We start from the raw sequence: 26,053 nt of genomic DNA on the forward strand, positions 1-26,053 counted from the left end.
GGCGGCGCCGGCAGGGGCTTCGCCCGTGGCCCTTGTAGCGATGCGGCTGCCGGCAACAGGCTGACTTGCGGCTGCCGGCGAGGCCGGGCCCCCGGCCGGCGGGCAGCGGCCGGTCGCCCCTGCGCCGCCGGGGATGGCAAGCGGCGTCAGCGCAGTGTGCAGGTGGGTCGGTTATTTTCCTTCCATGCGGTAAATAATTGCTTCTTGTTTTCTGGTGCAGAGAGTTAAAAGCAGAACCCCAAAATGAGGAAGGTTTTGTGTGTGGAGCCCGTCATTTTCATCTACACGTTTGCTTCTTCCCTGACGAGCCCGCTGGCGCAGCAGTTTATTTACCGAAGGCTGTGGGAGGAAGAGTACAATTCCACTTTCACAAGCGATAGCAATATTAGTCACTGCGAACAAAACAAAAGTAACCCAACTTATATCAAGCAGAAGGTAAGAGGGGAGAAAAAATGCAATATAAATATATTGCAGAAAACTTGCAGCTGGTGTGTACTGTATCAACATAACCTACATATATATTTGTGTGCTACCTTCACTTTACTGTCTCGTTATTCTTATGTTGCACTGTACGTAGCTGTAGTGCTTTAAAGACAAAGAATTGTCTCCAGAAAGATGCTTATATAAATTCAGGTTTTGCTAAGAGTTGAAAATCACCTTACAGGTTTGGGCCCAAATTGACTACATTGGCGATACATTGCAAAGAGTACAGCTGAGGGCCCTCCTTCCTCTAAAAGTTGTGCATGTGTTTATGCAGCATCAGTAGACTTCGTGACTTCTAGTGTCCTTTCTAACTATGAAAAATTAAGTAAGTGTCTTATAATTGTCAGGAATAAGATCTATTTTAAAGTGCATTTAATGTAGAGGAATTACAGGAATGAAGGATGGGGGAATGAAAATAACAAAAATCTGTAATTTTAAAGTGCAGAAAAATGATTGAGCTGATCTTTGCACAATCAAATATAATCAATGATTTACCATTATTAACGTACTTTTTTGCCTTCTTGAAATATAAATATGGCAAGATGGCAGCATCCTGTGGATAATTTCATTTTTAACATTTTTTCATACTTTAGCTTGCTGGGTAACAAGATGTTAATTGGAATTTCTTCTGTTGCACAGTTTTCATGTTACACTTAAGCACAACTAACTGTGGGCTGCCACTAGAAGAGAAGATCATACAGCCCTTTACTTTCTCTCTCTCTCCATTGTCTTTTCTCTCCTTGCATTGGACCTGGCAATTACGCAGTTATATGTTACAGTTTGGGTTGGATCCGCTTACTAATTCAACTGAAAACACTTTTTTTTTTTTTGAGTACTTTTTTTTCTGAATCAGCAAACTGCTCTGAGACAATCTGTGGCTACACGACTGCTACATCTAACACAGGGGATGGCAGAGAGAACATATTTGCAGAAGAGGTAGAACAGAACCGCCCTGGCAACAGCCAGTTAGATCAGATTAAGTAGAACATGAAACTACTCTGCAGAATCAGAAAAGTAGATGATTTGGACTGTAAATTACACAGAAAATTGAGGTAATGGGAGACTGTCAGTTGGTATTGCCCTATGCTGCTGAAAGTGATTGCTGCAGTGTTGCAGGTGGCACTTTAAAATTTTGCTTACATCCCAGATTTGAATCTCTGACATGCTGCATATGTACAAGACTGAATGCCTGAGTTTGTTTGCCTCATTTGTCATATATAAAAGAAATTTTTAAATGCCACATACGGATTCCCATTGAAGATGTTCAAAGAGATAATTCAGAATTTTTAGCATGGGAGTAGATTCTTCCTCCTTTGATAAAAGCTGTGGTAGTAGAAAGAAATTGGAAGTAAAAAGGTAAATAGAATTCTGGAGTAACATGTTTTCTGGGCTGACCGATCAGCGCAGAAAGGTAATATATGCCACCCATTAGAACTGATTTGGAGATAATAACCMATTAAAAGCAATCCTATGATAGTCAGAACCCAGTAGATGCACAAATAGGTCTTCCTGATATATACATCTTTTACTAATTAAAACACCAAAAAAGCATTGTTCATGACAACAAATGCTCTTGAGAAGAGCATCAGAGTTTGCTGATGGTTGGGTTTGGGATGCTCCTTTAGAAATCTGTCACGAGATGAGGCTAGGCTGCTGGACATTTATCACAGGACCTAAGCCCTCTGTCATTCAAAACAAACTCAACCTGAGGATGGGCTGCTAAGGCTTATGTCCGTTTATCTGTGGCGCCACACTGAAGAGCAACATGGAAGCTGAAATATCTTTAGAGCACAAGAGGAGATGGACACCTGAACTGTCAAGCCTTAAAGGCAGAAAAGGTTTCTAACGGGGAAAATGAAGTTTTCATGGCAAATAATCTTCCACTGGAATAGTTCAGTCTTCTTCAGAGAATACCCAATATGTTTTGGGCCTGAAGGCTGTGGATAACTGTGAGTCAATGAAAGGGATTTTGTATCAATAATGCTTGTAAATTACTTCCCCAAAGTATGTTTCTTTAGTATTAGCTAATGCTCATTTGGTGTATTCTCATATGACGTCATGTCTCAATGGAAACAACAACTGTAAAAAACGTATTTGGTGGATCCAATCCCAAATACAGACCCCATGAAGAAACTTACATTTCACAAACATTTTTGCACTTAGCATTTTCTAGAACCCCTCAAATTCAACTTGGTTTCCAAATTGTGATCACATGTGCTTCAGGGTATAAGACTTGATATTCCTTTTTGCAAAACGCTAAAGCAGAGTGCTTAATGTCAACTGAATTTAGGTAGTGTCTCCAACAGATGTGATGGTGAATTTACACCTTACTGTTTTTTGGCATAACAGAAACAAAATGTAATTAACTATATTTAAGAATGTAAGACCTTCAAGACAGTGGTTGAATTGTGGCCAATAGAACTTCTTTGTTTTCCCTTCCCTAACAAATTTTCATTCCCTTCATTTCAGTGGATATCACCAGGCTATGAATTGTTAATCAGTCATGCTCTTATCTGGATGTCTAGCATCATTTTTATGCCGTGCTTGTTACCATAGTATATGAATATGAAACTTTCAAAATTCCCATTAATTTCAGTGAAACCTGGTCTCCATGCTAAGCAATAACGATCTATATGATGAAAAGAGCAGATCCAGTAATTCAAATCTCAAGGCTTTTTCTGAGAATATAAGAAGTTGGTGTTCTGGATTTTCCAAGATCGCCCTAACTGACTTATGTATATGGATGCTGTAAACTTTTCTGCCAGGAGTGTTCCCATCAAGCCCTGTTTGTGGTTAGCTCTTAGAAAGATACATCCCTTACCAGTTAATTTAGTATAAATCCTTCAGTTCTGAGAATGGAGAAGCTTTTGCTAATCTCACCAATTTCACAGCAAAATGTAAAAAGAGACTGAAGACAAAATCAGCAGCAGCGTGCAAAGATGTATAATATAATTCAAAATGGATAGTCTTTACAGCATTTAGATTAATTATTTCTTAAGATTTGAAGGAACGTAGTCATTTTATAATTAATCAAAATGAGTTCAAAAGTCATTGGAATAAAAGCTGGAGCATTGTGATTGCTGGCTTGAATAATCCTTTTTTAGCTCAGAAGGAGCTATACTGAGACATTATTTATCATCCAAGACGTGCGTTTTCCTTTGCTACTCAGTAATATTTTTTAATTTTATGAGCCTGTCAGCTTATCGTGTCCTGCCCGTTGTTCAGCCTCAGGCACAACACTTCTCTCTTAATTTAATCCTTATTTAAGTGAATTGCTTCTTCATTTTCATTCTTTTAATTTTGAGTTTTGTGATTTTAAAAATTATTTTTACCCAGCATGATCATTTTTTCAGAGTGGAGTGAATTTGCAGGTTACAAAGCTAGACCTTTCTCTTCAAATTTCTGCAGTTCCATTCATTTTAATAGTGTTATATGGTTTTAAATCAGCTGAGTATTTGACCTATCATTTTCTTTATTCATTTCCATTTACTTTATAAATATATGAAGGGGGTGGTTGAGTTCTTTACCCTCTAAATGGTCTAAATGCTGTCCTTCTCTATTTGAGTTGTCATCAGTAGACCAGTCATTTACGTCAGCAAAATTATGGTTATTTGTGGCAACTGGATGTGTAGTCATGTTCTTTATGTTGCACACCTTCTAAAACAGCAAAACTTAAGTCTTTRTTATTTTATTACTTCTGTTTCATGTTTCGTTATGGTTTTGACAGTAACATTTGTATTGTATGCGGGTTGAGATGATGTATAATAACTTTTGGGTTTGTTTCGAATGTATTTGTTTCTAATGAGTTGGTATTTCTTTGATACTGATGTCTTAGAATGTAGGTGCTACTAAAGATACAATGCTTGCAACAACATGGAGTCATAGAGTGTCCTCTTTGCTCCATAAATTGTACAAAAAGTACTATCCATTAATCAGATTTTTTTTCAGTCTTCATAAATGCAGTTAATCATTGCCCCTGGAGATGTCTGTGCTTTGTTTGTTATGCCCATTGTCTGCAGGCTGAGTTGCTTCCCTTCTTGTTGACGCTGTCCCTTCAGACCAAATAATTTCCCATCCCATGCCTCTTTTTAAATCATTTCCTTTCCAGTCAGTCTGCACAGCTTCTCTGTGCACTGTCACATTTGGTAGACATGGCCACTTCCCTGACTCCTCTCCCCCACTCTTCTCTTTTTTTTTGAATAGATAGATAGTGGGTAAGGAAGGCATTAGACCTATGTAAGCTACATGTAGGCTGCATTCCTTGTTCTCAAGCACAGAGAACATGAAAGAATAAAATCCATTACTTGTCCCAAAATCCATCAGCAGGGGAGGTATTAGGGATCAGAGTATCATTTTCCATTTAAATCTGTTTAGTCTTCATGTTTTTGACCCTCTCAGGGTGACTACAGTGCTGGCCAGAGGACATGACATCATGACTCCTAAGACAGACAGACAGCATAAGGAAAGAGAGTGAAAGACTCCAGAGTGCTGGGGGTCTTGTGAGCTTTCCATGAGTCCCCCAAGATCACTTGAATTTTCCTCTTGTAATAAAACCTGGTATCTTGTAAACAAAGGAAGAATTTGAACTAGAAACTCATTGTCTCTGCTTATAAATATAAAGATGAGTTTATAAAGCATTCAGCAGTTTTTAAAATTGTCCAGAGTACATTCCTGAAAGTTCTGTTTTTTGGTTTTTTGAGTTTTTTTTAATCTGTAGAAGGCGCTGCTCAGTGGGCGTTATGCTAGCTACAGAGATGTCAACTGAAACTTGTAATATAGATGGTTTAAATACAGGCATAGAAAAGCCTGAGAAGTCTTACAGGGCTGTACCTTCTACTGATTCTTGAAGAGTGCAAGGCCCTGCCCAAGTCTGTGTGATACCTTGGAGAACTTCAAGAAGACTTTCAGAGTGACTTCAGTCACTTCTCTGCATCTGAAAGCTTATTCTGTGGGATGACATAGTATAAGAGTGTGTGCAAATGAATTTACTTCCTTTTCCACTGCTACTCTTTCATCTGAACAGTTTTTTTTTCCTTTAAAGAGCTATTGTGACTGCTGTCTGTCTAGCCTGCATAAATATGTTGAAAACAAGATCTGAATTAGTTTGCTGAATGTGATTTAGCAGCCAGCTTCATAACTGTGCARGATAGTCTTTTTCTATTTGACTTTTGTTCTTTTTCCTATAACCATTAATATTCTATTAACTGGTTGTTTATCAAATTCAGTTTATTTTTAAACTGTTAAAAGGAACTCAGAAATTTTCCCTTCATGTTTGTTTACATTTTATTGTCGGCATGTAGCTACTGTTCTTTATGCGAATACCTGCTGTAGCATCTCAATAGGGAGATCACTGACTTGGAAGCTTTCTGAGCCCAGAAATTTCCAGTGTTTTTAAAAGTAATTAGTTCACATGCCTGTACATGTGAATCAGTATCATTTTTTAATGCTGTATTTCACATTTGTACATCACTGGTATTTCTAACATTGTACTTCAGGATGTCAGAGCAAATCCTAATCTGTTTACTCACATAGTGTCCTAATCAGTGAATAGTTTCTTTGTAACTCTCTCAGTAGGATTATTTATGAAGATATTCTCCTGTGAGTAGGGAGCCTGGAATGTGTTCCTCAATCAAAGATAGTTTTGTACTCTTTTCTGAAAGATTTAAAATAGAGCCAGTGTCCTTTTGCAAAACCCTATGCTGAAAGACTTACAGTATGAGCACCTGCTCTTGTAAAAGTATGGTCAGAAGAAGTGTTCTCTTGTCTTCATTGGAGCTTCTCTGTTAAGGATACTTGTAAGAGTGTATCTAAAATAAGTTATGTGTCTGTCTTAAACTGTAACAAGACGTGTTTGAGAGCTATTGAAGGGAAAATTACTGAAGTGGGAATCTTTGAACATGCACATCCTTTGTATTAGCCGTTATTATATAATGTCTTATATAGTACTGTATTTTATTTTATTATAGCATAATATAGTATAATATGATTTCACATACAATATCATATTACATAAATTATATTACAAAGTAATATCTAATAAGGTGTATTGTATTATGCTATATATTGCATGCTACTTATAATTGTAGTATTCTATAACATATATTTTTATAATTTATTATAGCATTTATTATTTTTGTTTTCTCTTTGCAGGAAGTTCAAGAAAAGGCCTCTCTTTTTAATATGCAGTTGGACTTAAGTGGGGCAATTCCCAGCCTTATAGTTGCCTTTGTCATTGTAGCTAACGGGGATCGCCAGGGACGAAAAAGATCTTTAGTTTTACCATCAGTGGGAGCTCTGATTACAAATATCTTCCTCACTATGATGTCATATTTTTCCTTGTCACTCTCTATCTTATACGGGGTTGCATTTATTACTGGACTCTTTGGGAGTATGGCAACTTTCCTTGGAGGAGGCTTTGCTTTTATAGCAGATCTGTGTCATGACGAGAAGCAGAAAACAACACGAATAGCTGTGGTTGATTTGATTTTTGGATTTGTGTCTGGATTGGCAGGACTATCTTCTGGCTACTTTATAAAAGGAGTAGGCTTTACATGGACATTTGTGACAGCATCTCTGCTTCATGCCATTAATATTATCTATATTATATTTTGTCTGGAAGATACAGTAGGTGTATCTGAATTCCAGCAACAGGATCCAGTATCTTGTAAAGAAGTTCTTAAAGAGACATTTTCTGGAGTGTACATGCTTTTTAAAACTGCCCCTTTTAAAAAGAGAATTTTAATCATTGTGTTACTGTTTACATTTATGACTTATTTGTTTGCTATGTTTGGTGGGAGTTCACTTTTTACACTGTATGAACTGGATGAGCCACTCTGCTGGAATGAAGTATATATTGGATACGGAGCAGCTGCATTCACTTCCATCTCTCTGACTAGTTTTTTAGGAGTTTACTTATTTTCTAAGTGTCTCAAAGACATTTATATTGTCTTTATTGGAATATTTTCTTACATTGGAGGAATGGTCATGGCTGCCTTTGCCAAAACTACCCTGCTCATGTTTTTAGGTGAGTTCAGAACCAGGTGTTTTATGGTCAACAATACATATGAAAGTACTGCTATGTTATCTATACTTAATGCAGTTGGTAGGTATTGAGATACCTTCTTGAAAGGGTCCTAAAGTGGTAAAAAATACAAGGTTGGGTCAGACTCCTTTAGGGTTTAATTAAAAGAAGAAGAGTGTGGAGGGTGAACAAAATTACTTATTATTGTTTTTTAGTACCATGCATATGTATTGGATTTATGATTTTCTCTGTGCTTGGATAGCTGTGTGTCAGTGCACTTTTGGTTTGATTTTTCTATTGCCTATTACTATCCAGGGAACTCAGCACTAAAAACTATGTGACTAATTAATTTGCTATGTATTTGTAAATTCCCGGAGCTTTTTTCCTGTAATGTTTCATGACTGATTTGTTGTTTTACAGTAAGAGTACCATCTTTACTTTGCTTTATGCCTATTCCTGTTTTACGATCCATGCTGTCGAAAGTCGTTCTTGCTAGTGAACAGGGTGAGTAGAGTTTGTTTTTAAAAAATACAATAATATGTTGTTTCATAACAGATGTGCTAAGATTACCTTTAAGCAAACAGGTATGTATTGATATCTTAGGATTACTTTTCTTTTAAAGTTCCATATAATATGATCCTATGTCATGATATTAGTGGCTTTTGGTTCTGAATTTAATATGAACAAGATTGTGTTTTTACACTATCCTGCAAGTTTCAACTTTGAAAGGAGATAGAGCTCTAAAAAATGACCATGGGGAATATGAAGCTGAGGAATGCTCAAGATTTGTACAGTTGTGGTTTTACAAGTGCTTCTACATTTAACCAGATTTTGACATGCAGAGAAAGGTACACTTTTGCTATTTAGTCAGCATCACTCATTATAATTTAGAAAGGTAAGCAGTAGATGGTCAATTGAAAAAGCGCTTCAAAACAAACAATTAAAGACTTGGGTCCTGAGTTACTCGCCCTGCTGCATGGGTATCCATGGCTGCTTATACACTTCCTAAAGGATATAACATATTACTTCTAGAAGCACTTTCTCTAGTGAATCACAGAAAAAAAGCCTAAGTCAGGTCTCAGAATGTTTGGTTTTATTTTAAAAAGACATATCTGTATACACTAAAACAAAGATATCTTTGTACTGGAGTGTGCTAACCTACACCTCTGTTCTTGCAGTTTCTTGGCATTCTTCAGAGCTTTGGATACTTGTGTAGTTTTATTCAGGAATCAAGTTGCCACTTGTCATCACCTTCTGATTACCTATTGTGATTTTTTTCTGTAGCCCCATGCTTATGGATGTGTCATGGGAAAATGTGTTCAAAAATACACTGAAGGGATGGTCTGCCACCCCAGCAGGTTGTTCAGTACAAAACTCGTACAGATTGCATCTCTCCTTTCAAAAATGAGGAGATACTTATGTGCTGAACCAGCAGTCTTTGTTGGGTCAGAGCCTTGGTGAATCTGTCTACATATAAGGGGTAAGATTAGAAAAACAACAGAGGGGAAACAAGAAAGGGAAGAATGAGAATAGAAAGGAGAAAGAACTGGAGGGCGTAAAGGTTTGAGCTGTGCAGAACATGGTTAGTAAGGATAAATACTTTGAACTTAACAAAGGAGTCCCTGTGGAAGACACTTCCATGGCAAAGACATATGATACTCAGGTGCTTGTTGCTTGGATACTTGCTAAAATATTGCAGATAAATGTCTCTCAAAACAAGTTTAAGAACTTTATTACTTTGAAAGGGTTTTCATTTTGTTTTGTTTGTAATCCTTCCATTTCTTTTGGCAGGTGCTGTTTTTGCTTGTATTGCCTGTTTAGAAGTTGTGACCGGTACTGTTTCACTTTCAGTTTTTAATAGTCTCTATGCAGCTACTGTTGCATGGTTTTCGGGCTTCAGCTTCCTCTTATCAGCAGGCCTTTGTCTAATTCCACTGAGCGTACTATGGTAAGTATGTATCAGAAGGGTTCTTCTCTAGAATTTGACTGCTTTTACTGGTAATTTCTCATTGGCATGCTTTGAAGCTGAGTGGTTTAGTGCAGTAGTTCTCAAACTTTGGTATTTTCTAATATATTGGATGTATTTTGTGTGTAGCCGTCCTTGCAGTTTCCGCCCAGTTTGGGAACTGCTTATATAGAGTAAGCCTATGGAAGGTATTCTGAGAACTTGTCAGCAGGGAGCTGCTTGGAGTGAGGCAGAGCTAAGACTAGGGGACGGAGCCATGGTAAGAAGTTTTCCGCTGGGCAGTGGGACAGAAGAGAGGGAGGCCATTGCTAAGACGAGCTGCTTTGTCTCAGTGAGGCTTGTGATCAGTTCTTTGACAGCAGTAACTCAGCTGCTGCTAGAAGCTGAAGCTTCCTGCTCTTTTTACTACCTACCTCACACCTTGCTAAAGATTTCCCATCATCACTCCAGTTCTAGCCCTGATCCAGCTACCTACCTTCAGCTCCATGCTGTGAACTTGTCACCTACTTGCCCCAGATTGAAGTCTATCCTGAATTTACTACTAGGAGGATACACTCTACCCTTAGTTGCATGTGTGCGCCTTCCCTTGGTTTGAGGCCTTTACATGTGCTGCTGAGAAAAGATTTCATGCAGGAAAAAAGTCTGTCCAGGCCCTTGGTCATGGATACCTTGTGACAATGTGCCACTAGAATCTGTAAAAGATCTGCACTAATGTTAAGCCCTGTATGAATAAGCCTCTAGACATGTTTAAAAAATACACCTCTACAGTATTTGCATACAATCTTATCTAGTAATCTTCTAGTAGTATTGACGGTGAAGGATCATGGATATTCACAAAAGCTAAATTCACTTCACATCCTTTCCAGTATAAATTATGTTTCTTTTGGATGCTGGAACATAGATCTAAATGACAGAAGAATCACTCTTCATTATTTCTCACTTGCATTCAGAAAAAAAATTATGCTATTTTTTGTAAGAGGACAGTACTCTTGCTGGAGGTTTTTAGCTTTTTTCCTAATGCCTAGACTTTACTTCAATCACCTTTTATCTCTAGATCAGCTGCATTTTAAGTTTTAAGGAGGCAGTAAGAATGCTGCAGATTTACAACATTTCACATTATTTCAAATCTGTGTCTGCTTGACTGTATTATTTTCCTCAGTCTATTCATTGTAGCTGTACTAACAGTAACTTAAGAGTAATGTAGTGATGGGTTTCAGACTTAATGGAATTGAAGCAAAGGGATCATGTGCTGGGTACAGAGAATAATTTCCAAGAAGGTAATAAAAAAAGTGAGGAGTTTGTTATATGGCTGAAGGCCAAGTAAGTACCTTCAATTTATAAAATAATAGTTTCAGTTTGTTCAGTGCTGTGTGATAAAGTTACTGTTAAAAAAGCACTCTTCTGTGCAAAGGGTAATAAATATTTACCATTAAATGAGTCCATCCTCATCATAAAGTTTTGTAGGTTACTTCTCTTTTCCTTCTATCACTGGTGTTTCAGGTGTCTTGCCCTTTGAATAACCTTTTTAAAACCATTCTTTTGAGAGTGTCATGCAATGTTATTATTTGAGAGCAGAAGCAGTAGCTTGTTCCAGTCTGTAATAAATCTAGCATAGTAATTCAGTGCTTTTCAAAGAGAGCAGAAATAATATTGTCTAATTTGTGTAAAGGCAAGTACTGTCATTGCTGTTATTTACTGAGACACGTCAACAGCTTTGTGTGACAAACAGTGGCTGTAACAGAGCTATCGGGTGTGTTGGTTGGTGCTGAATCAGTATGCTGTACTTAGCTATCTCAGCTAAAGATATCTGTCTTATCTCTGTCTTACAGCTGGCTGCTGTGCACAAGCTGGAACGGAGAGGATTTGGCTCTACTTGTACACGAAGAAGTATCCAGCATAGAGAGTACTGATAGTTGAGCAAAGGATTCACTTACCTGGGTTTTCTAATCTGACATGCAGTGGCAGAGACCATTATATCACACACGCAGCATAGAGACAACATAACAATTAAAGATGCAATCTAAAAGTGGCCCTGCAGCAATAACCACTAAACTGATAGCACTCTTATTTCCAGTGTCTCCTTTTAGCACTTGAATTAAGCTAGCTCTTATACCTAACTATGCGAATAGGCTGGCAGTGGAGATTTTAATGATGCTTTCAGCATAAAGAAAAAATAAGGTAGGATGATACTGTCTTTCCAGCTACCCTTTCTCAAGTTCGAAAATGTTAGCTGTGGCATGTCGTACATCTTGTATCATTCTAAGTGGGGTGGCAGCGATAAGCTTATTAGCTTTTTAGCCAGAGTGTGTTGGGAATTCTATTGAAGCCAGTGGAGCTCATGCTGGCAAAGGATGCAGTCCACCATGGACATCATAAAAGACCTGCCTTACTGTGAAGCACACAGAACTGTCTAAAATTATTAAACTAAAATGTACTTTTTTCAGAAGGCAACCAAACTGGAAGAAATACTTGCATCTGCTGTAAGCTGCAGTTAGCAGAGAATGTTTGTGCAAGTTTAACTTATGATGTGTGGACTTTGCCTGTGACTTAGTTCTTAAAATGGATTTTTGCACTGAGCAGTCGTACTTAGAAAATTTCCAGCTTGCAGAGTGTGAAGTTAGGCCTGTGCCTACATATTGCAGAGGCCATATTGCACATTTATTTTTAGATTATAAATGTATTAACTTTTTCCTGTATTGGGGACTGCATACAGACATCTCTATTTTTTGTCCCATGAATACTTGTTTTCCAGTTAAGCTGGGCTGTAATGGACTTAAATGTTCCTTCTAGTGAAAGGATATGATATCTTTTCTCTTCAGTGGATCTTTTGATTTTTTTTTTAATCACTCTGAAATGAGGTGACCAAATCTGAACCATGCATCTAATTATCTTGCAATGAATGCAGCATAATTTATTAGCACTTGAGTAGCATTTCTCATCTTCAAAGCACCTTATAAATACTATTAATTTTAAAGAACTTTCCTCCATAACAGATACTCTCCTCCGTTTCAGAGAGAGAGAAATAGAGAGAACAAGTGACTTGTCCTCAGCCACAGTGCAAATTAGCAAGAGCACCAAACCTAGAAATCAGTTTCTGCTGCTTGACTCTTCAGCTTTTTGCTTGAGATCTTTATGTAGAAAATAGCACAGCTTCTGGAATGCACAGCACAGCAGAAGAAATGTGAATATGATCGTCGTGTTAAGGACCACTCCCATGTGCTTTTTTAAGAGAGTTTTACAGCTAATATTGTCCTGATTCCTGAAAGTACAGGTAGGCTGCATGTGACTTTCTTCCCCCAAAACAGATTAGGTAATAAAATCAAAATACGATAAGCTGGTTGACATTCACAAGAGGGAAAACTGTAGGAAAGCAACTATGAAGTGGGAACTGACTTCACGTGCACATAGCATAGGATAAAAATGACAGCCATAGCATACTCTGCATAATCAGTGGTCTACTAACATGCATTAATATCCATCATATGAACGGATTACTTCTGAAGAGCTTCTCAGTGGTACTCCACCAAAAAATATCAGCACATCAGGATGATGCTATGGCAGATCCTTTCTGTTTGAACTACAATATTGTTTCCAAGCTATGCATCATGACCACTGAGAGGTTTGGAAAAGAGTTCAGATAAGGTCAAGGAAAGTTTATACTAACTGGGAGACTACTGTCTGTCACTGCTGAAAGCAGTTCAGTTCCTCCAGGATAAGGGCAATGAAGGTTTACACAGCTAATAAATACAGCCAGCTCTCACTCTTTTGTCCTGAACTACCAAGGTTGATGTTGGCAGTTAAAGACCACTAGCTTTTGCTGTCCAGTTTAAAGACTAGCTAGTAAATAGAACTGCTTAAGTCTCCTCCCCTGCACTGCCTGAGTTGCTGCCAGTTTCTTGGAGAAGCAAGCTGAGTTTTATAATGATCAGTGGGTCCAAAATGTAGTAAGTACTTCCAAAGAGATTAACAAAACACTGATCTGAAGGACTTCAGTACAAAGATTGCATTGTCTTCCTTTCTTCTTTATGCAGTTACATAGGTCTTTATGAAATTAACTATTATTTCATACAAAACTGCCTAGGAAAAAATAAAGCAAATGGGGAGTGTTCCTTCATTTCCTCTTCTTCGGTGAAGGCCTCTGCTAACACTGATAGTAGCAACAAAGAAATCTAATTCAGCAGTAGCATTGTTAGCCCAAATGAGAATTTTCACATACAGTTCAGGGATGGCTTTGTAATAGTTTGATCTTGCTGTACAAAATAATCTGCTGTTTGCAAAATATTTGTGGCAGACACAGCCTTTAGAAGTGGCTGTAAAATTAGGTCAAAACACATGTAGGATATGAAAAGTGTTTTTAAAGTGCCTAACACAATGCAAACTGAGGAAATCTGGTACTCATGCATTTTTTAAGTCTAAATCTTCAGGTTGTTCTATGTGTATGTAAAGGCAAATATTATTTTGACAGAAGTTAATAAAGTAAAATTTGGTCTTTTAAACTCTAACTTGTACTTGTAGCTCTTGAATTGTTTGTTGACAAATAACCAACAGGATGACTGGTGGAGTAACGTTTATGTAAACAGAAGAAGCACTAGCAGCACCTGTTTTTTGGCTTGCTGCCAGCACTTGGTGAGAGGAAAGGATACTGCCAAGAACATCAGCACCAACAGGAGGAGAGGAATTACACAGCAGGACAGCACCAACATCTGCAAGAAGTCCGCATGGAGGCTTCAAACACTGTTGCACCCCTGAGACTTGTGCCCCAGGTTGGGCCCAAAGACAGCACAACCAGGCAAGACCTAGGTGTGGGGGATGGCCCAGCTCCACCTGGCTGCACAGGCACCTCCCATAGCATGCCGAAGTCTGGACAGGGCCTGGGAGTCGCTGCCTGCAGAACTTGCTGTACAGATTGAGGCCCGTACAAAATGAGGGGAAGCAGCTGAGCCAGGAATACTAGCCCCCAGCCCAGCTTAGCCCACACACCAAGATTAATTTTGTCACTTTTCCTGTATATTAAAGTGCTGTACATTTTTCCTCTGAGACATTTTGGAAGTGCAACCCTTCCTTTTTATCTTAAAAGTTCTTTGTCCTCGTTGATTCCCTCAGCTTTATTAATGGCTTACAGCATAACCTCTTGCACATGCCTCTTGCACATACCATTGCTTTCCAGCCTGGCTGACCCCTAAAATCAGCTTCCTTACAGACATGAACAATGCAGCTTCCCTGCTCCAGACTTTGTTCAATCATCCCAGATGATAAACTACACAAATCTTTGACAAAACACACCTACAAATTATGTCTGGCCTCCTAATCTGTGTCCACTCTTCACTATACTAATGAGAAACTGTACTAAGTTATTCAGAAAGTAGTTATGCTCAGACACAGTAGCACCTGACTTTCCACCAGCAGCTATTGAGCTGTTTTATTGCACCACATTACTTTCTTTTGCTTGTTACAAAACACTACCATGAAACTTTAGTCACTTCTAAAGTAATCCTATTATTTAAGTATAGCAACTCACATATAGAACAAACAGCTACCTAAAAAAGTGTGTAGATCTATGCTTTCATGTTCAATTACTGGAACTCTAGTGCTAACCATCAAGTTCTTAGCACTTAACATCATCAAAAGCTGCTTAATAAATGCATTATCTGTCTTAGAAATACTGCTTCAGGCTCCCTGCAGATGACAAGAGACAGCTCCTTTTGGACTGCAGACCTTTTTCTGCACCCCCCCAAAAAAAGGGGGGGGGGAGAAGAAAGCCTGAGTTCAGGGGCATAAGGTTTCAGATGCCATTACAAACAAAAACCGAAAAAGCGAAATAACTTGTAAAACCCTGTCTAGTTACTCTCTCAGTTGTCTACAGTGCCATACAGTATTAGCTGCCTTGCAGGAGCTGTACATAATATGACATCAGAAAATAGTTATTATTATAACCTTGAACTGAATGAAAATGCCCAGTTCAACACACGAACACACTCTTCAAAGGCCTACTCCTTGCTAGAAGGTGTATGCAAGTATAGCTGCTTCCTTCCTCCTTTATTAAGATCAGATTTTGGTAAACCCATATAAAATTATTTATTTGTGATCTAGTACCACTGTATTCTCATGTTCTTACTGCAGCAGCTTTGTTACATACTGTCATAATACACTCTTAAGAAAGTATTCTTTCTTAATCTCTGAACACCGAAATACCTAGATCTAGGGCTGCTCTTCTGGAGTATGTTCCCAAATGGATTTTAAAATACTTGGTTCAAGTCCGAGTGGAAGTTGCTTCTAGTTTTAGAAAACAGAATATCCTCTCAGGCACACAGTTGAAATAAAATTCAGGCTTTTAACCCCTTTCTTTCAGTGGTACTTCCAGTTCTGCACAAAAATACAATGGCTCACTAGTAAACGAACAACTATCATCTTAACACAGGAGGAAGAAAATGTATGTAGCAGGATTCCACTGGCAGTGTGGAAGCTACTGCAGATCTTTAAAGAAATTGCAAAAGAAAAGCAAAGCACTGTGTGTTGGGGATAACAGATGTTTGATTTACAATTAAATATATTTTGGAACGCCACAGCATTTATAGCAAACTTTTATTCAATGCTTAAAAAAAAAAAGTATGGAAATTTTCATGAACAAAGAGTAACCCAATGGAAAATATCTTCTTTTCCCACTTAAAAAGTTCTTCTGCAAGAACATTCATTAAATGTATTTAGCTACAGTAATCAGTTTTAAAATGCATGGGTATTTTTGGATTTCTTGTATACGTATATAGCATTTCCAGAGTTAAGAAGCTATTGTCCTGAGCAGTGTACAAAGAGACATTATTTAATCTAGTTACAGGACATTTCCATAATTGACAACAAGCACAGAACAATTTATAGACTTTAAACATTTAATGTGCCTTTTCATCAAGGAAGGCAAGTGATACCTGTACGACTGTTTAACACTGCGAGTGTCAATTTAATTTGGGTCTGCAGTATAAAGACATGCACAAAACATTTTTCTGGAGAACAGACTTGGAGTACATTTTGTTACAATAAACCAAGCTTGTATTCCATCATCATGTGTGGCTCTCCCATAACCTCACTCTGTGAGGGATCTGAAAAAAAAAAACACAAAAAACAATATTAGGTTTCTACAAAGCTACAAATAGTAACTATCAAGACGACCATATTTCATCTAGATTTTCTTTTTTATACTAACGCTTAGTGCAACAATTACTCCACTGATTTTTGATACTGTGCACAGTGCAGATCTGTCCAACTCATAACCTTCTGTCCAAAGTAATGATCAGATAATCAATACATCTCTAGTGGTACAGGTTTTTCGTAAGGGGAAAACCAAAAACAATTCAAGTGAAGCCACACAGTTCCACATAAGCACAATCTCCTATAGTCTGAATATCACGACTGATTGAGTTTTGTGTCTAGGATAATGCAAGTCTGACTGATGTTTTTCCCCACAGACACCCCACACATCTTTCCAATGCTACTTCTCTGGGGCCTAGCACAGTAGGAGCTCATGCTCCAGGCTTTCCGCTAGCTGGGACATACCACTGATGGTTTCTCTTCTCCAGCTGATTGCTTAGTTTCACAGAAATTCTTACCCTTAAGTGCCTATGAGATTTCTTCCATTCTGTAAAGCATGGTTGACATTAGGCCACTGTATTCAAAAGTTAGCAAAGAATGTGCAGGGGACACAGACACACACCAATACCAACACTATGAACTTCATTTCCATACAAAATAAATAAATAAATAAATAAATAAATAAATAGTTTAAAAAGAAGAAAAAAAGTTGTGTATGTGTCTTGGAAGCAATGAACGTTTCCTTACGGGTGTAGTGGACTACTCTCATTCCATAGAGAAGGCATATTAAAGCCTTTTTGATGTTCCTCCAGAGACACCAAAATTACCTCATTTAGCCCTAGCTGACAAATAAGATTTTTCCAAGAGCAATTTTAACAGAGCACTTGCTCCTTCTCAATCTATAAACATATTAGTTTGCTGTGAACAATGGAAAACACCAAGTTCCAACAAATTGTTTGACATTGCTCTACCCCTTCAACCACAACAACCTAAGATTCCTTTCCATGCTCCCTACAAATCCATCCCAGAAAAGATTTCTAGGTTTCCCTCATGCCTCCAGACTTCCACCTACCCCTCCAGTATTTCAAGTTCCCTCTATCCCAGACTCTCTCCATTCGCTAGCCCCACCTCAGACTACCCTCTGCTTCCACCCATGGCCTTAACTACCAGCTGGACAAAAAGCAGATTCCTAAAAACAAAAATAAAATAATAATAAGGCCAGGTTTATTCCATCCTACACAAATACTGACTGACAGCCAGCAGCCCACAAAACTGCTAGCTCTTAGTTAATTATGTTAATATGTGGGAGTCTTCCCCCCATTTCTGTTGCATTAGTTTGGTATCTCTCCTCTACCCAGCCTTTTTTCTTTTTAATTACAGAACTTGCAAAAACTTTTGTGTCTTTGAAACCTCTGCTTGTCAAAATTTGGGTAAGTACTTCAAAAGTTTCTGGGGGAACAGGCATTTAGCAAAAGTGTATAATCTTCTATTCCTTAAGCAACCAAGCTTAAAAACAAATTCAGGTTTACTCCATATTTCAGAATAATTGCCACACAACTAGCAGCTGAACCACATTTATTTCTCCATCCCACAGTGTTTCTTTCACTCTGGGAATTCAATTTCTATCTGTATTTTATGTTTTTAATTTTTGTAATCCCTAGAGGTAAACAACTTAACAGTTCCCAAATTTTACTGTTCCATTAATTTCAAGTAATTTTAGATAGCTCACAAAACATTTGAAAGAAAATATATTTACCATTAAGAATATCCTCAAAACCAATGCATTCATCATTTCCCCTCAGAGTATCCAGTGCTATGTTTGAGCTGTGAAGAAATGGGAGACGCTGGACCTGTAAGAAGACAGCAAATGTTAAAGTTTGTGCAAGTCTGAATTTGAATTTTTTATTTGGATTTCTCAGTCTGAAGTGACTGTCAAAAATGACAGGCAAAGTTGCTTCTTCCTTTGAAAACAATGATAAAAGTAAGAGGGCTATTGGCACACACTGATATCAAAACCTACCTAACATCACTATCTTCTGTTGTCTACCACTCTATCTTCAGAGGAACAGCCTTTCACTAGATTTATGGCTTTCACTGTAGTTATTAAAAAAAAATGTAGCTGTTTTTCTGCACCCTCCACCCATAGTATTACAAAATAACTCTAGTGGTACATAGGGCATTCAGATCCTAAAGGCTCAACACAGAATGGCTTATCTTTACTCATGACTACATTCACTATTGAGAGTGAAACTTCAGTTATATTATGAATTCATTTTACAAATATAAAAGTATCATGAGGCTATTCTCTTTACACACAAAATAGTTTGCAGGTATCTATAACTACTGGCACAAGTGTGAGAAGTTCAAGTACACACAGTATTCCCCTTCATATTTTGGAAAGGTGAAATTAAACCACAAGAGAGCTTGTATATCTATCATCAAAGATAAAAGCCTGGAGTGAACAATCTTCTGATCACCAGATTTTTCCCCTGCTCAAGAATGCATGTAGAGGCACACTAGCAGAATCTTTGTCCTCACCTGCCCCCTTTTCTGCCATGTGCTAGCACCAGTTAAGAGATGGTTGTACTTTGATGTAGAAAGATGGCTTTCCAAAAGCTTTTTTATCCAGATAAAAATTCCTTCCAGTGATTTAAATTATACCAGTTTGATAAAAATGCCTACCTGTTTCACTGCTCTGAATTCCATCTGCAGCTTTAAAGGTGCATGGAGTCCTTGAATATTTCTCAGCGTGGCAAAGTTTGTTTTATCTTGATTTAACTGGAACTATCACAAAGAACATTTTTTTGTTTTAAAGAAAAGCTACATTCAAGTACAGTCATAGAAGAGACTGTGATATCCTGCTTAAACAAATATGCTCATTTAAATTTAGAAGTAAAAACTCAGTGATACTGTCATAAGCGTCTCAAATGTACAAGATGTATATTAATGCAATAACATTTGTTTTAAATCACTGAAATTGCACTTTACTAGATTGCTTTTATTACAAATCAATAGTAGCAATTTCTTTTTTTTTTTTYTCTCTTTTTTTCTTTTTGACAATCAGGACATGCAACCCCACCAAGTGGTTTAGTTGTGTACTACTTTACTACAGTATTAGCACACAAATGGGAAGCTAAACTTGGTTTGAAGTAAAAACACAAAGCAGAAGGCAACAGTTCATATTATTTTTAGTCACTGAAGACTGTACTTCAAAACATTTGAAATGCATCTTTTCTGATCAAGTAGAAAAACAGAGCATCACATACACTCTGTAAGACTCAGGAAAGCAAAAGACAGCTCTTATCTTACCAGCTGCTCTAACACCGATAAATAACATAAAGAATGTGCACATATTCATTTAGTAGCGAGTTTTAACAATGAAAAAAATGCTGGCTCATGAATATTAAAGTACACACACACACAGTGTTCAGTATTGCCAAGCCTGAGTAATCCAGTCTCAACTTTGGCTTTTATGTTAGTGACTACATGCCTGCAATGTTAACATAAGACACTACTATAAAGCAAAACAAAGAATATGAGCCTCTTATTTTAAAAGCTGTACTCATAAAGACTATGAAAAAAGTCTGCTGGTATGAGAATATCATATTTATGCTAAGGGATCTCAGAAACCAACAGGAATACAGAAGTCAAAGGTATAACAAGTACTTTTCTTGAGATTAATCCATACTGAATTTTCTTCAAAAGTTAACAGAAAATACTAATTATGCCCCTCATCCCAAACTTATAATTTTGGTCACATTACTCTTCTGTTTTTTTTAATAAAAGTAGGGGGTGCTTAAATGGGTAGTAGAAAGATTTGGTTTCTGCTTATGCTACCTGAAAAGCCTATCTACATTTATAGCAGTAAAACAACCCATTACTATTCCAGGCTTAGGAAGGTCTTTTTCCATTCAAACGTAAGTGGAAAAAAAATTCTTAGAGAAATCAGCCATAAGCTTCCAGAAAAAAATACCAAAATAATACATGGAAAAAACAACTAAAAGATTCCGTATACTTCGTAGGGGCCCATATTATCTATTTTTATTATTTTTGTGCATTTTCTTTCTCTAGCACACAATCTTTTAATTATGTAGATTTCATATGGCAAAAGCAGTTATAAAAATTAAGTTATAGCAGTCAGTTGTAAAAAAATAAATAAAATCAATTGTCAGACATCCCCAAAACAATTATATTATACAATTGTAACTACACTCTTGAATGCCACATTAACATCATTCTTCTAACCAGTGACATTAGCACTGGCTAGAATAAATTAAAGTTTGACATTACCATACTGTTTAGCTTAGTATTTTGGAACATTATGTCCAAATACTGCATTCACTTCAAGACACCAAACTGTATCCAAAGCTCCTGTGCCRACAAAACAGGCACCAAAGATTCAGTTCAACTAGTTATTTAGCCAAGGCTATCAATCCAGGCTCCCTTCACAGCAATGTAAATCTTCAATCTATGGTCGGCAGACCACTCCTAAGTGGTCCATGAGCGACGACTAAGTCAGACAAGATTGCATACACTTAGAATAATCTGTACATGGAAAACTTCTAAATAGGCTCAAGTAATTCAGTGAAAAGTATTTATGGGTTCACAAACCAAAAGTCTAACAATGAAGATATATGGTAAACAAAGACAAAATGGTAAGAACAGCCTTCTGTAGGTGACAGGTATCCCTCTCTTTCCCCACTAACTACAGAGGCTGTGTACACAACTAACTTACTAACTTATAGATGGTTAAGCCTTACCGAAATAAAGCCCAACTTGAAAGTCTACTAACATACTTAAAGTGAAGATAAACACAAGTGGGAAGTTACATGTTAAACAAATTTGCCAAGAACATTACTGGCATAAATAAAATGTTGTGGCTTTTGAACATCTTTATTCCACTGAAGACAGAACCTTGCTCGTTCCTGGCTGCTGCACAAAGCAGTGCAGGTAAATCATACTGTTAAACTAAACTTCCTAATTAGTTAAGAGTGAAGACGACTATATTTGATGTTATACTTGCATTTTTTTCTGACAGCTCCAGTGGGTGGCTGGGCAACAATTCATTTTTCACACTTGTAAAGCTAAAAATACAGACAAAACAATGTAATTAACAGAAAATTAATCAGAACACCATTTTTTAAGCCATAGTCCAATACTAATTCCAGATACAAACATCAATCCAGAGACACAAGATTAGCGTAGTTTCAACTATTCAAAAATGATGCTTAATGGTGAAGAAGCAAAAATGAACTCAATTATAGCATTGTCAGAAGAAAAAAAAAAAAACTTGTGTAAGAATTTCAGGCATCTTTTTTCCTTCAGTTTTATATTTGACATAAAGAAATGATAATTTTTTTCCTTAAACTCCTTCAGAAATAGAGAAATATATCAATAACTGCACACCTACTTAGTTTAATGTAGAAGTCTCAACTCCTTCTTTAAGTTTTTTCAGACAGAATACTGCACGTTTTCCCCTCCATAGCTGTTTTACCTGCATTTTAAACTCCATGAAGTTATTGTAGATTCATTATTCAATACATGTATATAGTTGTGCCACTCATGTAAATTGCTAATAAAAAATTACTATTTTTATAATAGTAACTTTACTTTTTGTACCAATACCAAAATCAACTATTTCATGCAGTTCTACAGCACATTCACACACATATATATATAACAAATAGCATATATTTCATAATGATTGAGACTTTGCCATTATTTTCTAAAAAGGAGCATAAAATGAGTTAAAGTCCATTAACATTATCTACTTTTTAAAGTGACGTTTTGCAGAAAATTAAAGCTTGAAAGACAATCTGACTGAAAACATGCGCTTTAGCCACAGGTTGAGACACATCTACCAAGAAACTTCTTCAAAAAACAAATATTTAGTATGTTTTCTTCCTACATCTGAAGTTTTACATCGACTACTGCACAATTTAAGAAGAAGCAGTAAAACATACCCTCTACGCAGAAGGTCATGACCTCCAAATGGTCCAGCAGGTGAAAATTCAGTAATTGAGATGTTATCCTTCAACAGAGAAGTAGCTCCTCTGGAATTCTGGAACAAAGAGATGATTACTTTTACAGAACCAGGCCCCATTTGCCCCTAAGCAAATGAAAATTACAAAGATTCTGCAGATTTTTTACTAAATAGTTCAACAGCTCCTCAAACTAGCCAGGCACAAGTCTTAGCCTTAAGAGTTGCCCCTCCCCCTTTTTTTTTTGAGGGGGAGAGGGGAATCACTAAGTTAGAACGCTTTCAGAGAGTCTGATGATACTTAAAGGTATTGGTAAACATTTTTGGGAGCTGGCTGAAGCAGTTAAAAATCATAATTATCCCTTGTTCATCCCCAACCCTGTGCTGCAGGGATGGGAGGGGAGAAGACAGGTCACTGCCCAACTGATGGAACATGTCTGAGCATTCCTTCATTCACGTCAATACAGAAGTAATCAATTGCAATCCAATTGGTTTTAATCCACGGTTTAAGGCTGCCCTAAAGAGGATAAGCTCTATTCATGCACTCTATTATGTCAGTTAACTGGAAGAGCAAAGGAGAAATGGTAACGTGTAGAGGATGACCAGAGAAAACACACCTCCACAGACTTAGTAAGTAAAACCATCTTAACCCAGATCACCAGTTTAAAGCTTCAATGGCTGATTATATTGAAGGAATTTCAGGACTGTTCACACAAATTACTATAACAGATCAATGAATAATAACCCCTGGAAGATGACAGCAACGATCTCTGGAAGGTGACACCAATGAGCTGCTCAGCATAGGAGTTTCTTCCATCATTTTTGTCAGCTCCAACAGAGAACACATGCTCACATTCTCTTGAAACAGTATACTACCATGGTAACTGTCAATAACCTAAAGGCTATTAGAAAATCCTAAAACATCTTCTATCACATCTAAAGCATCTACCAATTAACATACTCAGTACTGATCTGATCTTTCTAAGAGTGTTGTAAACAAAAACATGTAAAAGGTATTATTAACTAGAAGGTGTGACAAGAGGGCAAATTTTAGGAGGACCGAAGTGAAAGAAAGTAAAACAAAAGCAGAAAAGCAGGAAATACTTCCAAATAGTGAACCCCTCAAGTCATGCCAGCGACTAGACCGGCTTAGGTGGTCCCAACACGAGTAAACACCATAGAGGCTCGAAGGGCGAACACAAAAACTGCTGCGCTCGCTGCTCGCCCCTGAAGCCCTGGGCTCCTGGAGCGCCGGATTACCGGGAGCCTCGGCGTCCCTCTCCCTCCCCAGCTCCCAGGAGAGGGGCTTTAAAACACAGCCAAGCACAGCCGGACGCCCGCCCCGCGCGGGCACAGAGCGGCCCGGGCCGCCACCCTGAGCGCGCCGCCGCCCCCCGCCCGGGAGCACGCGTGCCCGCCATGGCCGCGCCGGACCCCAGTGACTCAGCACGTCGCACCGCCCCTCGCCCCTGCCGGTACGCGGCGGCCAGCACCCTGCCGACCGTTGGGACACCAACGGCCGCAGCGGGACTTGGGGGGGGGAGGCGGAAGGCGGGGACGGCGGGCGCGCGCCTCCCCCCACGCGCGAGCAGTACAACCGACCCCGCGCTCACCATCTTTGCCCGACACCCGACACCACTTCCGCCTCCTCCTCCTCCTCACTTCCGCCCCTCCCCCGGCGCGCTGCGTCAGACGCAGGGAGCGGCGGCCTCCAGAGCAAGCGCCCGCGCGGGGAGGGGCGGGGCCTCGCGAGTAGGAGCCGCGCCTGGCCTGCCCAGCCCCGGGCAGGGCCTTGCCCCAGGTCTGCAAGGCTTCCCGCGCCCATATGAGGTTAGCTGTCAAAAAAGAGCATTTTTGGTGCCAGCCAAAATCCCCTCGCCGGCCCCTGGCTGCCCGCAGTAGGCCGGGGCAGCTGTGTGGTGGCGCTGGTTGATGGGGGCCCTCACCTTGTGCTCCTCTGTGGACAAACTTGTCATCCCTCTGCAGTGACTGGCAAGGCATGCCCAGGGCAAGTTTAGCTTTGGAAACGAGTTTTGAGAACTGTGGAGGAAAACTATGGTCACAGTAGCAACAGTAACAACACAGTAACTGGTTAGTGTTAGCTTATACTTAAATAATTTTGAAGTCTTTTCAACCGTCATTAGAAAATTTGCCACAGATTTTGCTGCACTGCTCCAGCTGTGATTTGGCATATTTCTTTCACATACTTCTTCTGAGGCATGTGGTTTGCTCAGCTGTTTCAGATTTTGCCCCAAGTTGCCCTGCTGCTATGAATTTCATACATGGCAGTTAAAATTAACACTACATGCTGTAGAAAAAGTGATATTAACATGGGAATTTTATATATATTTTAATAACACACTCAGCTTTGGATAATATTTAATTAAATTCATAACCTTTTATTGTTATCCTCTTTCTTGAGCGGAATTAGGTCACCAGTTCAAAAATTGTTCCGAACCAAAGTTACAGCCCTTTAGATGAAGGTCTTAGGTTTAAAGCAAAGACTTCAAAAGAATGAGAATGTAAGACTGGATTTTTTTAATTATTTTTAGGAAAATGGGTACCACAAAGGCTTCTCTGATCTTGTAATTATAATGGGTACTCGGATATTGTGGTGCTGGGTTCATTATTATAGAATAGATGTGAATACAAAAAAACAAATCAAGTTCCTGTTTAACTGTAGCTTACAGAAAAGCTAGGTTTGTCACTAAATGTATTTATTTATTGACTGAGTTTGTTGATCAGGATATGACTGTGGAGATGAAACATCTAACTTTCAAAGTCATTCTTGCAGGACACAGACAGGATACARTCACTCCATGTACCATTATTGACATCACTGCAATCCATAGTTTAGGCTGCATAACATAAAAGAATGCACATTGCAAGAAAGATCTGGTTTTCCTTTAAAGACAGACTTTCACACTAGGGAAAACTCCCAGACATAAACAGAAATCACAGATACATTTTCTCATCAAATTGCCTACTGTTTTACATTTGAGCAAAGTTTGATTTCTTTCACAACCTATTTTGTTTTAGTGATCTTACAGTGAACGTTTTAGTGCTGGATGACTGTAGTATCTCTCGTTCCTATGACCGTATCTGTGTCTGCGCCGCACATTAATAGGAATTATATGAGCAGTTGTCAGGCTGATCAAACTTTTTATCAGAAGTGGTGAGCAATGAGTGCTGCAGTTATTCAGAAGTGACAGGTATGGCTGCCCTTTCCATTCACGATGATTTCAAGGCTGCCCTCAGCACCAGCCTCGCCGCAGCGCAGACAGCAAGCCCACAAGCACTGCCGCAGGAACAGCCTGCGCACGCCGGCTCCAGCACACAGGGCCCTGTGTGCCGCAGTGGCCTGCCGAGCTGGCCTGCTGGCATGCAGACCTGGGCAGCCCGTCTGAAAGCATCTTCCAAGCTGACAGAAACAGGGTGGAAAGTGGGATGCAGTGATTATGGTTCCTAAAGAGGCTGCTCTTTTAGACCATATGGACACCCTAAAATTAATGTGAAAATTACT

At 38.5% G+C, this 26,053-nt stretch overlaps 2 protein-coding genes across 4 annotated transcripts; one reads left to right on the forward strand and one right to left on the reverse strand.

Moving 5' to 3' along the window:
- The first annotated feature begins 122 nt into the window (after nucleotides 1–122).
- SLC46A3 (solute carrier family 46 member 3) lies at nucleotides 123–13,972 on the forward strand. 2 transcript variants are annotated; one of them, XM_026074336.1, is made up of 6 exons: nucleotides 344–435; nucleotides 665–808; nucleotides 6,634–7,507; nucleotides 7,925–8,008; nucleotides 9,296–9,452; nucleotides 11,300–13,972. In XM_026074336.1, exons 3-6 carry the CDS (start codon nucleotides 6,664–6,666, stop codon nucleotides 11,385–11,387), a joined length of 1,173 nt encoding a protein of 390 aa, XP_025930121.1. In that variant the 5' UTR covers nucleotides 344–435; nucleotides 665–808; nucleotides 6,634–6,663; the 3' UTR covers nucleotides 11,388–13,972. The 2 variants fall into 2 exon arrangements, with proteins under 2 accessions (XP_025930120.1, XP_025930121.1); XM_026074335.1 differs by lacking the exon at nucleotides 665–808 and having other exon boundaries at nucleotides 123–435.
- A 2,063-nt stretch (nucleotides 13,973–16,035) lies between these two features.
- Nucleotides 16,036–24,257, reverse strand: POMP (proteasome maturation protein). 2 transcript variants are annotated; one of them, XM_026074338.1, is made up of 6 exons: nucleotides 24,144–24,257; nucleotides 22,514–22,611; nucleotides 21,574–21,634; nucleotides 19,233–19,334; nucleotides 18,307–18,400; nucleotides 16,036–16,561 (listed from the first exon to the last, which is right to left on the reverse strand). In XM_026074338.1, exons 1-6 carry the CDS (start codon nucleotides 24,144–24,146, stop codon nucleotides 16,494–16,496), a joined length of 426 nt encoding a protein of 141 aa, XP_025930123.1. In that variant the 5' UTR covers nucleotides 24,147–24,257; the 3' UTR covers nucleotides 16,036–16,493. The 2 variants fall into 2 exon arrangements, with proteins under 2 accessions (XP_025930123.1, XP_025930122.1); XM_026074337.1 differs by lacking the exon at nucleotides 24,144–24,257 and adding an exon at nucleotides 23,276–23,755.
- Between the last annotated feature and the right edge of the window lie 1,796 nt (nucleotides 24,258–26,053).

Source organism: Apteryx rowi, unplaced genomic scaffold (assembly GCF_003343035.1).
Source record: "Apteryx rowi isolate R43461 unplaced genomic scaffold, aptRow1 scaffold_386, whole genome shotgun sequence".
NCBI classification, from domain to species: domain Eukaryota; kingdom Metazoa; phylum Chordata; class Aves; order Apterygiformes; family Apterygidae; genus Apteryx; species Apteryx rowi.

Coding starts and splice junctions, on each gene's coding strand:
- SLC46A3 (XM_026074335.1), top strand. CDS start 244: ATGAGGAAGGTTTTGTGTGTGGAGCCCGTCATTTTCATCTACACGTTT. Junction 7,508..7,924: donor TACCCTGCTCATGTTTTTAG/GTGAGTTCAGAA, acceptor GTTGTTTTACAG/TAAGAGTACCATCTTTACTT. Junction 8,009..9,295: donor CGTTCTTGCTAGTGAACAGG/GTGAGTAGAGTT, acceptor TTCTTTTGGCAG/GTGCTGTTTTTGCTTGTATT.
- POMP (XM_026074337.1), bottom strand. CDS start 23,377: ATGTGTTCTCTGTTGGAGCTGACAAAAATGATGGAAGAAACTCCTATG. Junction 21,635..22,513: donor CATGACCTTCTGCGTAGAGG/GTATGTTTTACT, acceptor CTGTATTTTTAG/CTTTACAAGTGTGAAAAATG. Junction 16,562..18,306: donor TTTTGAGGATATTCTTAATG/GTAAATATATTT, acceptor TTTTTTTTTCAG/ATCCCTCACAGAGTGAGGTT.